The sequence below is a fragment of the Castanea sativa genome, chromosome 10 (genome assembly GCF_040712315.1).
Source record: "Castanea sativa cultivar Marrone di Chiusa Pesio chromosome 10, ASM4071231v1".
In the NCBI taxonomy this organism is placed as follows: domain Eukaryota; kingdom Viridiplantae; phylum Streptophyta; class Magnoliopsida; order Fagales; family Fagaceae; genus Castanea; species Castanea sativa.
This window is the reverse complement of record NC_134022.1, coordinates 10,267,418-10,283,613: the sequence shown is the minus strand read 5'-3', so window position 1 is coordinate 10,283,613 and position 16,196 is coordinate 10,267,418. Positions and strand designations below refer to the sequence as shown.

The window sequence follows — 16,196 nt, the reverse complement described above, 5'->3', positions numbered from 1 at the left end:
TTGAAAATTAAGAGGAGAGTGGTCCTATTTTTTAGGTAATATTTTAGTAGGAGTTAGAGTTACATTTTTATCGGATTGTCTTTTAGTTTTATCTCTACTTAAAGATAGGGATGTAGTGGCGTTTTTAAACTAAAAAATGAAAAATCCAAACAGGAAAAAACTCTTAAATAGTAGTATAAATAAATTAAATTCTCAAAATAAATACACAAATTTTTTTTTTTTACAAAATAAGACCATTAAAAAAAACCTAATCACAATCCCCGCGTGTTGGGGCTGGTATTTATAAGAACGTGCACAAGGACCATAACTAACGGCTACAGCCATGTTATATATGATGGACAGGGCCACAACCAATTACTACAGCCATGTTATACATGATGGACAGAAAATAATGGGGCTGATACCTTCGCACGTGTGATAACTGATAAGGCTAATATTTATATAAAAACGTGCACAATGACCACAGCCAATTGCTACAGCCATGTTATATATAAAGGACTGAAAAAAGTGGGGCCAGTGCCTTGGCAGCACTAGCCACTAAGCCTCTCTCTCTCTCTCTCTCTCTCTCTCTCTCTCTCTCTCTCTCTCTCTCTCTCTCTCTCTCTCTCTATATATATATATATATATACACTAGTCTCTAAGCACGCGCTCACGTGTGTGCTCAAAAACTCTTCTATTTTTTAGATAAAAGTTAATTTAGAGTATTTACTATAATTTAGGATTACTACATTTTTTAATCACAAAAAAACCTAGGGGGTGTAATGAGTATTATGTGTGGTGAAATAATTTTTCATCACACCCCTAGGTTTTTTTTGTGATTGAAAAATGTATTAATTTCAAATTATAATAAATACTCCAAATTAACCCTTATTCAAAAAATAGAAGAGCCTCTGCGCATGCTCAGAGGCTAGTATATATATATTTTCCAATCACAAAAAAAAACCTAATGGTGTGATGAAAAATTATTAACCTTTTATGTATGGCAGTTATCATTTTTTGTCTAATCCTAAAATGTAGTTTTTTAATCCTAAGATTTAGTCATTTACTACACATCCATAACATAAGTAAATAAAAGTTTAAATTTAAAATTTTATGCCAAGAGATACACGTTATTTTTGGTGTTGTTGTTCTTAAAAAAAAAATATAATAACAGTTATCAATTTTTGTTTAATCCAAAAATTTAGTTGTTTAGTCCTAAAAGCTAGTCATTTACTACACATCTATAGCAAAAGTTAAAAAGAATTTAAATTTCAAATATATCAACAACTTTTAAAACTGAGAAAAAGGTACGTAACATTTTTTTAAGTCGTATATTTTATCCAAAAAAAAAATGTACCCCTATTTTGAGAAAAAAAAACATAAAATTATCCCACGTTCGATCCAAAATAACTCAACCCGGCCATATTTTTTTTTTCAAATTCAAAGTTTAAAAATACCTTATATTTATCCCACGGTAACGTACATCAATAATTTTATTTTAATGGAGATGTTCAATATTCAAATCAATCTTTCCAATTATCAAATTATCCTTAAAAATAATCATTCAAATTCAAATTCCACTTGCCAATATATTATATTATCCAAAAAAATATTCCTGATTTAGAAAAAATTGCCGATTGTTTTTTTTTTTTTTAATTCTCACAAAATAATTTCCCATTTTTTCATAACCCACTACGACGTGAAAAATGCAATCCCCATTATATGTAAACACCTTCATCTGTACAGAAATTAAAAAAATAAAAAACCTGAAAAAGAAATATAATAGAAAATAAAAGAAAAAAGGATAAATATTTTTATAATTAAGTCACAAAAGGATAAAGGTGGTCGGGTAGTTTTCCTTATTCATCTGTACACTTTCTTTTTTTTTCAAATACACGTTTTCCTCTTCTTCTTTTTTTCTTTTAAATCTCCTCCATATTTTTGGGGGGGGGGGGGGGAACTCCTACTATAAAACCACTACTATAACTTCTCCATCCATATCCTTATATTTAGGCACTAACATATCTGATAAATAAAAGGCTAAATTTTAGGAAAATTTAAATGATTAAGGTGGGGAATTGGTGTGACCCTATCCTTATTTAAAAGTTTATCAAAAAATGAAAAACTACATATTTAAAAAAATCTCATATTCTATCCATGTGCTATTTAAAAAATATATCACTTTCTATCCCACGTTTAAGAACTACTCGACCACCTTTTTTTTTTTCTTTCAAATTCACGTTTTCCTCTTCTTATTATTATTTTTTTCTTTTAAATCTCTTCCATATTTTGGAAAAAAAAAAAAAAGACTCCTACTATAAAACCACTACTATAACTTCTCCATCCATATCCTTATATTTAGGCACTAACATATCTAATTTTAAAAGAAAATAAAATGCTAAATTTTAGGGAAATTTAAAAGATTAAAGTGAAAAATTATTCAGAGGCTCTTCTATTTTTTTGGAAATATGTTAATAATTTACATCCATTATAATTTTGGATTACTATATTTTCCTATCACAAAATTTGATACTTAAATTTTGTGCTTTTTTTAATAGCAATTCAAACACAAACTCTCACTAACATATTTTCAAAAGTTTTCCCTTTTTATTTTTATATAGGAATTCAAACACAAACAAAACTTGAGGATAATTCAGTAAAAATATATCATTAACTCCCACATAAAACTAAACTATTCTTTTTTTCATCAAATCCTAAATTTCAACCTCTTTTATCTCTCCCTCTATTTTTTTAAAATTGCTGTTTTTTTAAAATTGCTATTCCTTTAAAATTTCAATTCTCACTTTTTTTTTATTCTAAATCTCTTCTTCTCTATTTGAAAAGTATATTTTCTATTTGAATTCGGTTACTTCTTGGTCCTTCCTTTCTTTTATTTTTTATTTTATTTTGTTAAACTCAAATACTCTTAATTGTTCGGTTACTTTTTTTTTTTTGAACCATTTAGGGAAGTATGTTGGGTTACTTTAAAGAAAAGAAAGAAAAAAATGTCAAAAAAAAAAATTCTCCTCTCAAAATATCGATTTTTTTAAATCTCAAACAAAAATAATTGAATTTAAACAAAGTGATAAACATCAATTTGTTATTGATAAACTTCTCAAATTCAAATCCTTTAAAAAGAGTTTGTGTTTGAGTGAAAAGTTTGAAAATATCCACACACAAAAGGAAAAGATAAGCCAAAAAAAAAATCTGATACACATAGATAAGTATATTTTCTATTTGAATTCGGTTACTTCTTGGTCCTTCCTTTATTTTCTTTTTTTCTTTTTTCTTTTTTTTAAACTCAAATACTCTTAATTGTTCAATTACTCTTTTTAAAAAAAAAAAAAAAATAGATAAGTATGTTGGGTTACTTTGAAGAAAAGAAAGAAAAAAAAAATTCTCCTCTCAAAATCACAATTTTTTTTTATAAAAAAAATCTCAAACAAAAACAATTGAATTTTTTTTTTGCAAGCAAACAAAAATAATTGAATCTAAAACAAAGTGATAAATATCAATTCGTTATTGATAAACTTCTAGATTCAAAATCTTTAAAAAGAGTTTGTGTTTGACTGAAAAGTTTGAAAATATCCACATACAAAAGGAAAAGATAAGCAAAAAAGAAAGAAAAAAAAAAAACTAATACACGTAGATACAAATGACAAAGGTGTACAACAAACACTCAAATAGAGTTTTATGCCAAAGTGATTCCTTTTGGGCTTTATTATACGTATAGACAACTTCAAAAAAAAAAAAAAAAAGAGTTTGTGTCAATTAAAGCTTAAAATTGAAAAGTTTGAAAATATCCATACAAAAAAGAAGAAGAAGGAAAAGATAAGGAAAAAAGAAAAGAAAAAGAAAAACAGATGCACGTTGGTGCAGAGGAACAAAATGAAGAAGGAAAATATAAAGAAAAAAAAAAGATTTTGAGGCATGTGATATTGAAGTCAATCATAGGTAATAAGCAATAGTCAAATACCATTGAATCCCTATAAAAATCTTATTCACTCACAGGTAAGTACAACTCAAATTCTAAATCATTGGTAGCCATGGAAGGTAAGAACTGAAACAATAGTCAATGATGAAGAAAAGAAAGAACAACTTGCAATTTAGATTAGAGATGCAGAAGATAGAACTTGAAAAGCCTTTTAAATTGTGTAAATTATATTGAATTGTTTAGAACCCAAATCTGAAAATAGAAGAAGAAGAGAGAAGAGGACTTACCATTGAGACTGAATTTGTTTAATTTGAAGAAGAATGAGAGTAGATGTTATTGGGTTGTAAACTGCCAAAGCGTACATGAGTTTGTGGGTTATTAAAGTAAAAAAGTTTTATTTTACATATTTATCCATGTTAGTTAAAAACTTGTAAGTATATGGTATAGGGGTATTTTAGAACTATGAAAATTAGGAATCCAAACAGGGGAAGCCCCTTAAATAATAGTATATATATACTAGTCTCATCACACGCGCTTCGTGCGTGCGATGAGACTTTTCTTTTTTAGTGGTCTTATTTTGTAGGAAAAAACTGTATTTAATTATTTTATATACATTATGATTTTTATCTTTTTTAGTGGTCTTATTTTGTAGGAAAAAACTGTATTTAATTATTTTATATACATATATGATTTTTATTTTAAAAATATAATTTATAAGTGAATAAATCAATTTAAAAATTAATAGGAGAGTGGTCCTATTTTTTAGGCAATATTTTAGTGGGAGTTGGAGTTGTATTTTTACCGGATTGTCCTTTAGTTTTGTCTCTAGTTATACATAAAACTGTAGGGGCATCTTTGAACTAAAAAATGAGTTTTACCGGATTGTCCTTTAGTTTTGTCTCTATTTAAACATAAGAATGTAGGGACATTTTTGAACTAAAAAAAATAGGAATCCAAACAAGGAAAGCCCCTTAAATAGTAGTATATATATATATATATATATAGATCTGATTGCATATTGTGATTTAGTTTCACTTTTATATAAATTCATCATTTTTTTTCTTTACTCAGTTATGTGGTCTTGCAGTTTTCGTACAACATTGTTTCGAATAGTCAAGCTATATAGAAAGTCTCATTAAATTTTAATTGAATTTTCTATTTTGAGTCACGTGTTTCATTTAATTTTTAATTTTGTGCAAAGTAAATTATTGAGTGTAAAAAATCGAAGAGTGTAAAAATCGAAGAGTCTAAATCTAATTAAGTTTAAAATTAGATTTTAATTGAAGTCTAATTTTCAGCCATATGTTCATCTAAATTTTTAATTTTTGTGACAAGTGAATTATTGGGTGTGAAAATTGAAGAATCTAAAACCAATTATTGCTAAATTATATTTCTTCTGTCCCAATTTATTTGTTATGTTTCAGAAATCCAACTTTTTAAGGGAACAATATTTATTGTCATATTAGGTGTATATAAATGTATAAGTCTCTAAAACTACTTCTAAATAAATTTATTAAAAATGGTTTTGGAAATAAAGCAGGGGCATAATAGGAAAATTTATAAGTTAATAGTTTTTAATTTTAAAAGCAGGATAATATTTTGGGACATCTCAAAATAGAATAAAGTACAAACAAATTGGGACAGAGGGAGTTATATATATATATATATGAGAAGACATTATATATTTTAGAAATGTATGGTTTAAAAAAATGTAAGCTAATACCATGTATAATTTGAACATTTTCTAAAAAATTGTATAATTTGAACCATATAATTATAATTATTTTTAATTGTACTCGTGCATATGCACAGGGGTTATACTAGTATAAGATAATTGTAAAAATATGTAAGGTAAAAGTTGTGGTCTTAAAATTACTCTTATTCTTCTTTTGAGAGAAAGTTTCAACTTATGACGTCCATGATAATCTATACTACTATTTAAAGCACTTTTCGTGTTTGGATTCCTTATTTTTTAGTTCAAACATGCCTCTACAGTCCTATGTTTAAGTAGAGACAAAACTAAAGGACAATCCGGTAAAAATGCAACTCTAACTCCTACTAAAACATTGCCTAAAAAATAGGATCTCTATCATATTAATTTTTAAATTGAATTATTCACTTATAAATTAAAATTTTAAAATAAAAATTATATATATAAAATAATTAAATACAGTTTTTTTTTCTACAAAATAGGCCTACTAAAAAAAAAGCCTCATTGCACACGCGAACACTAGTTACTTTTTAGAGAAATGATATGTCCACAACATTTTTACAACATTTTTACAACAAATCCTAAGTGGCAAGTTGTTACTGGTTGTTATTATTGGGACAAAAAAGTAATCTTAGTATTAGATTCAAATTTGAACCTATAACAACTAACCACCTATGATTTGTTGTAAAATTATTGTAAAAATGTTGTGTACGTAGCACCTCTCTACTTTTTATTATCATATAAAGACATTGAGGTTAAAACAGGAAAATAAAAATAGTGGTCCCCACCCGAAATGACAATGGGCTAAGCTAGGTTTGATCAAGTTGGGCCCATTTTAGATTTGCAGAAGACATTGGGCTGGAGCAATGCTCATTGCTTCACAGCTCACCTGCCCCCGGCCAATAGCGCTCATTTGAGCTTTTCCCACCCAAGTTGGTATTTTGCTACAGTGTTTCTCCCACTTTGGATAACACTGTAGCTTTTAAAAAATAAAAAAATATATATATATTATTTTCTTTCTCTTGCCCGACCCACTCTCTCTGTCCTTTCCTGATCATTCACTCTTTCAGCCAAAATGAGTTGTGGGCTATAGTCTCAAGTCCCGATCTACTAGCTCTTAATGGGGAGTCCGTTATCGTAATCGTGAGAATCCAAGGGGTGATGCACTTCAGAAGAGGACGAGTTTGGTTTTCAGCAGTAGAGGAACAAGAGGAGAAGACTGAAGGCAGTGCAAATTGCAGAGAACCACTTGTAGATGTTTTGTAGAAGAATGAGTTCATGATCCAAATTAGATTTTGCAATGTATACATTGTTGATCTAGAAAATAAAATCTGAACCATAAAATGAATAGTTTTTGAAACGGACAAATTCTCTTAGGCAATCTACCATATCTTGGGGGTTGAGGTTAGAATGGACAAATAAATGAACAAAATATAACTCCAAACAAGTTTGGAGTTATCTTCCTCCAATTCATTACATAGCCATTTAAATAAGACAAGTGATTTAAAAAAGTTTGTAACTAAAAGTCACACTATAAAGTGGTTTGTAGCTGAACTTTTTTCAAACATAAATATAGTATTTCCCGCCCAGAATAATAATGGTTCAAGTTTAATCAAGTTGGGCCTTCTAGATTGCACAAGTCATCGGTTGGAATGATGCACACGGCCCACCTGACCGTGGCCGATTGTGTTTACCCTTTTCAGCTTATCCAGCCTAAGTTGTGCCTTTCCTTTTCCGGTATAGTTTTAAGTCCATTTTGGTGTTTCTCTAGTCCTTGAAGATTGAAACCATCATATCAGAGACTTTTTTTTTTTTTTTTTTTTTGACAGGCCATCATATCAGAGGCTTGATTCTTCAAAATAGAAGAAAATGACATAATTGGATATGCCAACCATGGACGCTTCACAAATCTTTGACTAAAAGAGCAATTTTTGGGGAAAAAAAAAAAAAACCCCGAAAAATCGATAGTATATTGACCCTAAAAATGATGGCCCAATAATAAAAAGAACATCAGCAGCAGTACCAGCAACAAGGAAAAGAAATTGAGAATAAAGCAGGCACAGGCACAGGCACAGGCACTGATGTCAGTGTCATCGGAAGACAAACGTCAAAAAGCCTGTCGATTTTTTCTGCACATCTCGAACTTTACAAAAGGAAAAACAAGTCAATGTAGCAAACCTTGTAAGGAAAAACTTTACATTTTCTTATACTCTTTTTCCTCGTATTTTTGTTCTTCTCATCTACACCCTGTGAAACAGTCCAAAAGCTTTCTTCACTACACTAAATATAGCAGACAAAAGCAAAAACATCACAACCTTTTTTGAAGCTAACATCCTAAGGTTCACCCTCAGACCGTGACTTTTCATTAGCCTCACCACCACTGCAGCCAAAGTAAGAAGCCAAGAACTGATAGCATACAACACCGCCCTCATTGTCTCTGTAGGCCCACACACATTGGCCACATCAGTTGACACCTCCACATAAGACCATGCTGGGCTGCTCTCTGCTTGGTTCAAGCCAAGACTCTCATTCAGCCAAGCAGAAAACCTGACAAGCAGTTTCGCAAGCCATGCAACCTCATCGTCAGAGATTGGGCGCTTCATCCAGTCACCCCTGTATTTGATTTCTAAAGATGCATGGTTGCCAACTCTTCTGGGCTTGAATATATCATCACGGGATTGTGAATTCTGTTTTGGTTCTGGGGAAAATGACAATGTCCTTACGGTATGGCCACCAAACAAGCAGCTAACCTGTGCTTTCAATGAATCTAGACATTTAAGGTTGTTCGCAAGGTTATCACCAGAAATGGCTTGTAACTCTGCTTCTGCACGCAATATAAACAACTGCAAACAAGATCATGAAAAATTAGATGAGATCATCTAATATAGATAATTATATGATTTGTGTAGTAATTATAAGCATAAACAAATGAATGTTAAAAACCTGAAGTAGCTGTTGTCCACCATCTTCACCATTACTAAAGAGTCGTAAATCTTTATTCCAGTTCTCATGCAAGAACGATCCATCAGCATCACTCTCACATAAGCCATCCTCCCAGTCCTAGTGTCAAGATTAGATAACAAAAAGAGTATCAATCATAATTTTTAATAGTACACAATGAAATACTATAGTAATGTACAGGTTATGAGGGATAGAAACATAGGCCCCTGAGCAGACCCATCATAGAATACATCAAACATCAACAAGATTTAAGAAACACATCAAAGGAGCAGTTCAACTCCCCATTTAGGTATTTACTTTTAAGATGGAGAAGATTTGCCTTAGACACAAGAACAGCTTTATATTGGAAGAATGGTTGCAATATAAAGTTCTTATTGCTCATTTGGTTACTTCATAAGTGAATCACAATGGCATATAGCACAGATGTACAGGAGGTACAGGTGATTCTACCTGCAGCTGTTCACGAATTGAAGGAACAAATCTACATAAGCTGTTAAGCATTGATTTGCCTGATCCAGCTTGTTTGGAATGAAAGACAGTATCCACGTTCTTTATAAGGTCAACAAGCTCTTTAGATGATGTCAATATATTCATCACCTGTCAATAAAAAGAAAAGAAAAAGGCAGTTACTAAACCATGCAGCTATTTGCAAGTCGTTGCAAAAAGTATTATGCATTGAAGTCAGTGCACAAATGCATTGTTCTAATGTAGAAATTCTACTATATGACCTTCAAAATACTTCAATAAAATTTATATTATATTATTATTAAGTATAGCTACCGGTTACAAGTGCAACTAACCCTCACAAACCATACTCAAAAACTCTCATGACCACTCACAAGCTCTCCCGAAATCACAAACTAACCCAAATCTCATTAGACCCAAAACAAACTTGAAACTCACACAAGCCCAAAACTCCAATCCACCCAATGGTGCTCTGATATTAACCTGAAAAACAAACTCCCAACTCACTTATGTGGGTATCTTTCAAAACTAAAGAACCATCAAACTATTCTTTGAAGAATCCCTCTCCATATTCTATGTTCTCTCCAAATGGGTGACCAACTTGAGCCAAAACTACTAAACCCTTTACAATACTAAGGTTTTAACTCCTACTCATTGGTGAACAAGGAATACAAAGTTATAGCCAGGAAAACGCTTCCTTACACACCCAAAAGTAATAAATAAATAATAAAAAAACACCCAGTAGGTAACAACGTCAAAACATGAATTTGAGGAGATTTCCAACAAATCTCCACATTGATTCAAATTCTACAAAGAAATATTCCTTCTTTCATAACAACTCTACCTTAATCCAACCAGGCTCTCCCTAAACAAGACAACCATTATTTCCACAACAAAGCTAAACTTGCACACACCTTTATCAAAACAATTTGCAAACATGCACCAAGCATTATCTTCTCTTGAATACGCCAAAATTAATGTCAAGAGAATTTCAGGCAAGTAGAAGCATATTAACAAAAACAAGAAACAAACAACATGCACACAATACAACAAAATTTAATGTAATTTGGCTAACTCCATGCCTAAATCGACTAGAACTGCCAAATAAAATCTACTATCACTGATATGAATTACAATTACACTCAACCAAACCATACTCACAAATTCATACAGGCAACACTCACAAACACAGACTTAATGCCACTCATAAACAGACACAAACTAATCCAAATACCATTACATCCAAAACAAACTCTAAATACTAACTCACAAACTTGACTCTCATAATCCTAAAAGCCCAATATCCTCAATGATACTCTCATGCTAACACAATTCACAAACTCTCAACTCATATACATTAGTATTTTTCAATCTCAAAATAACTATCAAACTACTTGACAAAGAAACCCGCTCTAAGTTCTAAGATTTTTTTCATTTCTCCATATGAATGGACCCTTAGGCTAAAACAACCAATCACTTTACAATAGTGCCTACATCTAAGGCTCCTAAGTCCTAACTCCTATTAGTAGCCAAAGAATGCAAAATTACTTCTTTGTCAAGGAAACACTTTCCTTCCACATAAAGAAAAACCCTAACCAAGTCCAAATAGGAATTTTACTTCTTAGGGATTGCAATGGCTTGGGATTTTTACAAGGACCCGATCTACCCCAAGAGTACCCCCCCCCCCCCAAAAAAAAAACACACAAGCCTTGCCCACTGACCAATAACATGCGAAAAAAGTGTTTTCATGCATCAAATTGCTGCAAAAGCCAATAGATCAACCAAATCTAGGAACTTAATCATAAAATTAAATTAAAATTGATAGAAAAAACACAATAAAAAGCCAACAAATCTGAACCAAAACTCCAACACAAAACCCAGATCTGAATCATCATACCAATACAATGGTAACAACACCCATATCTAAACCAAAATGAAATATCCACAAGTACAAAGACGCTAAACAAAAAACACAAGCTTCCTAGTATTCTCAATTTCTCATAGATCTTTTCAGCCTTGACAAGCAAAGCAGCATCCCAACTGTTGTCAATAATTAGATCAGGCATTGAAGTCTTTGACACCAAGGGTTGTGGGGCCTCGATCAGGATGCTGATTAGCAGCTTTGTTCAATCAAGAGACAAATAGAGAGGAACAAGGGGAGGGAGGGGGGTGTTGGGCTTTGTGGAGCCTAGTTGTGTTTGATCCGGTTGACGACTTGACCCGACCCAAATAATGTTGCATGGTTTTTTAACGGGAGATTTTCTGAGGCTTAGTCCATGGAGCAGAGGCTTGGTGATTAGGGTTTTTTTCTGTTGTCGTTGTTGTGAGAGAGAAAAATACTATAGTTGCACTTTGTATTTTTTTCCCTGATAATAGTGAATTCTCTGCCACTCTGTGGACGTAGGCAAATTGCCGAACCACGTAATTACTGTCTTGTGCGTGTGATTATTTTCTTTGGCGTGTGTTTTCTCTATTTTCTGTTTCTCACAGGTTGGGAATTTCATGGTAATTTCCCTACAGGGGTGGTTGGAGGAGTAAATTCCACCCTATCCCAAAACCCATTAAAATCTTATTCCCAACCCCAATTTGGCAAGTGTGATTGGATGAGCTTATTTTTATTGGATTATTTCGTTGAAAATATAAGTGTAAACTGTGAAGTTTTATCAACAAAAAGTAAATTTTAAAAACTATACATAAGTTGGTGAGTTGGGTTTTAAGCTAAACAAATAGACCTTGAAGTGGGTGTAGGAAAACCTGCCCCATTCAAGGCAAGGTGGGTTTCTGCAGACCAGTCCAAAATAGCCATTGCTAATACTTTAGCTATTTTTTATTTTTTATTTTCTTCCTCAATCCAACTCAATTTCTCTGTGTGACTCTCAACAATGTCTAAACAAATTCTTATCACTTGTCTAGTTTTCTTAGTCTATTGTCTACCTTCTCCTCTCAATTTTACCCTACAAGCAAATAAGGGGAAGGATATTGACACCAAACTGAAAGCGTAGTAGCTAAATATTGTTCTAACAAAACACGAACCCTAAAGTCCATATAGGGTTCCTTAAATCCACATGGAAGAATTATGGAATCAACCAGAAGAAAGAAAAAAAAATTACTAAAATTTTATCGACAATAGACTTCGATGTTTGTTTACAAATTGCCTACCTCACACCAATTAAAGGCTCTATAAAAAAAATTAAATTAAATTAAATTAAAACTTATTTTCTATGTAAAAAAATAAAAATAAATTTTAAAAATCTGCCTAACTGATACAACACCATAATAAGACTCATTTAACTAGATAAGCCTTAAAAGTACTATAATATACTCACTCTTAAAAATCCCATTTCCCAACATTACATAAAGATATAAAACATTAACAAACAATAAAGATTAACCTCCACATTAGGTCCTGGTCCTACACCAGACGCCTTAAGACTTTAACTTGGAAATTAAAATCTTTAGAAATGAATGACGTGGGTGTTTGGTAGAGTAGTTTGAGATGAGATTTTTATAGTTTTTTGTAGTTTTTTGAAATACATGTGGGTGAAAAAATGTGTGGAAATGTGTATAATGTTGTTTAAAATGTAAAAATGTGAGTTTGAGATGGGAAAACAAAAGGGAAATTTCTTTGATAGGGTTTTATTTATTTATTTATAGGAATGATGTAATTACTTCACCCCAGTTTTTCTTCACACCAATCTTTAACTGATTCGCAAGTTCAATCAAATTAGGAATGATAATCAGATTAAACTTTTCAAATTGAATGAAGTAAACAAACTGAAATGCCTTGTTCTCCCAAAAATCACCGAGATCTTCGTAATTATGAGATATGGACCCAAGAAATTTCTATTTAAATTTCATCTTCTGTAGATACTCCATGAAATCTCTTCAGTGACTCAGTCTTCTCATCTTTGGCCTCTTCAATTTCTTGAAAGGTGTCAACCAATAATCTTGCTCTGTTTTATTATAATATTACAACATCATCTGGGGGGTTGGAATTCAATTGCAAGAATCATTTTCATCCTTGGCCATGAATTTCTTCTTAAGTAACCAAATCCATATTAAGAATTAGCAGAAAATCGAAACATATTATATTAATTAGATTATATATTTAGGTATCTGCAGCATCCCTGATTGTATCTGTCTATAACTAATGGGCGTAGTTATCTACTTTAGGCCATGCCAAGCCATAAGATGAGCTACGACAGCCACCAAGCAAAACACAACCTTGACCCTGAAATTTAAATACAAGCTTAATACCATGGAAAACATGGCCCAACTCACTCATGCAGTCATGCTGTTGCTCAGAGTTCAAGCTTTGATGACCTGATTCCTTATTGCCCCACTAATTTGGTGCCTAAACAATTTTTAAAGCCTGCCGAGTCCTACAGCACTTTAATTAGTATTCCCTTGAATTAAATCTCCATCTAGAAGAATGCATTGTTTGTTCCAAACTTTATTTCACACTAGCACGTAGCCTGATTCCAAATATGTGGAATACAATCCTATCTCATGGCTCATGCAGGGACTTCTCATCAAGGTGTTCACCATGTAGTATTACATAAACAGAAACTAAATTGTTAGAATTTTCCCATTCCAGCTGGAATAATACATCACTAAGTACAAGCTAAATGGTAATAACTAATCCTCACAATTCACAAAACAAAACGCATTTCCATTGCATGCCATAGTTAGAACTTCTATAAGTCAACATTAATTGTCCATATATTATTAAGCACTCAGATAGTTATAACAAACCTACATCTTCAAAGCCAAATAATAAAAATAAAACGCAAGCAAATTCAATTAACAAAGGCAGATAGACAGTGGAGTAAAGAAGACAATGACCAAGAAACATACCTTCGATACCATCCGGACTATAATTTCGACATCCGAGTGAAGAAACTTGTGTGCAAACCCAATGAAATGCATAACCAATGAACTGTAATACAAGTAATTGGACAACACATATCCCTGCCAAGAAGGGCTATATCCATTGTTACTACCATGAGACCGAAAATCTTCCTTCCTCTCACTCTTATTCACACCATCCACAATCGCGTCGAGCTCTGCGAAATCATTCCAGGTTATAGTCCAAGGCTCCATATATGTAATCCAAACATCAAACACCTCGGATGCATTCTTAATCGACGATCCCACAGGGCAAAACAAGAACGTCCTCAGTATAAACCGATACAACGGCCTCTGAATCCACGCGTTCCACGACCCCGCCTGCCGCACTGGCACCGCAACATCCCTCGACTTCGCACCGCCGCCGCTGCTGCCATCGAACGAACCTGAATTCAAAACTCTCCACCTCGGGTTCCCACAATTCTCGGTCCCACCGTCTTCCGTGACGGCCACAGAGCTCAAATTCAAGTACTTGACGAAAAGCTTCACCACCTCTCCTAGTCCGGAGGCCGGTGGCGGCGTATCCCCTATCACCGATCGAAACGGAAACGACACGCCGTGCGATTTCAAGACATTGACTGGCAAAGGCGAGAAGTCGTTGTCAACCAACCAGAAGTGTACGAAAGCGTTGACGACGAACTCGGCACGCATTGTGACCGATCCATCGTAACCGGAGGCGTAGTGAAGCAACGAGCTGCGGTACGGTTGGTGCGCATTCAAATCGTGAATCGGCACAAAGGCGCGAAGATAGGCATAGAGAAGACGGAGATAAAGGTTGCACTCGATCCTCTGCTCGTTTCCACGCTTGGAATTTGAAAATCCGGGAATGGAGGAAGTCCAATTCTCTAGCCTGAATTTCCTCGCTCTTTTGATGGAAATGGAATCGGAATTCTCGGAATTGGATTTACAGATAGGGTAATAGGCGAACCAGAAGAGGTAGTATTCGAAAACGTTGAGTTGGATTTGAAGAGCGGAGGGTTTGACAGGATCGTGTTTGAGTTTTGAATTGAACAATGGAGAAAGATCGGAGAGAGCTTGAGCGAATTTATTGGAGGAAAGGGCGAACCGGGTCCACTCCGGGAGCCGTTCGATTGGGAAGACGTATTTGACGAGGGAGAGGCGATCGACGGCGGAGATTGAGTGGAAGAGGATGCTGGAAGGGGAGAGGAGGGAGAAGACTGCGTTGGCGGAATCTGGATCGTTGGATGAGAGGACGGAGTCGATCCAGCCGTTGGATGGGTTGGGTTTGGATGACGTGGCAGGGGAGGAGTCGGTGAGGCCGAAGAAGAGCTTGGAAATGAGAGGAGGGAAAGCGAGGGAGAAGAAGTGGCGGGTTTGGTCAGGTGAGTGAGAGAGCAGGAAGGAGTCGATGGAGGAGCAGGTGGAGATGATTTGGGATGATGAGGTGGAGGAGAGGATGGAGGAAGCGAGGTCTTGGGATTTTGATTGGGAATCGACGGTGTAGGAGTGGGGGAGCATGGTATGGTATGGGTCAGTGAGGGTGAGAGAGTCAGTATAGAGTAGATGGCAAAGGCTAGGGTTTTTGCTTTTTATTCAGAGAGAGAGAGAGAGAGAGAGATAGAGTTTTTGAAAGTTTTAAATAAGAGAGTGAGGCAAATGGCGCCCTTTTATGGGGGGAAGAGGAGGAAGTGTCACTGTGACTGTATGTTGCGTGACAATGGGGCTCCGTGTAGTGCTTGTGGGGCCCTGCACAAAACGCGGATAATTTATTCACGTTTTTCTTTATTTTTTAAATTTTGCTAGCAATTACTTGTAAGTAAAATGTAATTTTTTTTTTTTTATAAAACAAACTAACTGCCAAAAAGTATCTGGAATCAGATAAAATTTGGTTTTTTTTTTTTTTAAGAAAGTTTCAATATTTTGCGTTCATTTCTGATTATCTAAGTATCTTATTCAACCATTAAGCTAACTGAAATTCGCTGGATTCAAATAAGAATTAGTAAAAGTTTAAGGGTGATCTAGATATCTTATTTAACCATCAAAGACTTTACTAGTTGAACTAACTAAAATTCGTTAGATTCAAATAAGAATTAGTAAAAGTTTGAGAGTTTTTTTTCAAAATGTTTTGTTTACAGTATTTTTACAATAAATTTTAATTAGCAGTAGATAGGTTGTTACTAATTGTTACGAGTGGACAAAAAAGTAATTTAAATGATGAATTCAAATAACATTACTCATGTTTTTGAAGTAGTGTTTTTATAATTTACGCATACAACA

At 33.5% G+C, this 16,196-nt stretch overlaps 1 protein-coding gene across 1 annotated transcript; it reads right to left on the bottom strand.

The window, feature by feature from the left end:
• Positions 1-7,712: 7,712 nt before the first annotated feature.
• Positions 7,713-15,547, bottom strand: LOC142611652 (uncharacterized). Its single transcript, XM_075783746.1, has 4 exons — positions 13,908-15,547; positions 9,036-9,182; positions 8,568-8,684; positions 7,713-8,467 (listed from the first exon to the last, which is right to left on the bottom strand). Exons 1-4 carry the CDS (start codon positions 15,435-15,437, stop codon positions 7,865-7,867), a joined length of 2,397 nt encoding a protein of 798 aa, XP_075639861.1. The 5' UTR covers positions 15,438-15,547; the 3' UTR covers positions 7,713-7,864.
• Positions 15,548-16,196: the final 649 nt, after the last annotated feature.

Bases quoted from the DNA above. Each gene is read 5' to 3' on its own strand.
- LOC142611652 (XM_075783746.1), bottom strand. From the start codon at position 15,437: ATGCTCCCCCACTCCTACACCGTCGATTCCCAATCAAAATCCCAAGAC. The intron at 9,183-13,907 runs GTATGTTTCTTG...TTTTATTGACAG, and splicing joins TAGTCCGGATGGTATCGAAG to GTGATGAATATATTGACATC. The intron at 8,685-9,035 runs GTAGAATCACCT...TCTTGACACTAG, and splicing joins CAATTCGTGAACAGCTGCAG to GACTGGGAGGATGGCTTATG.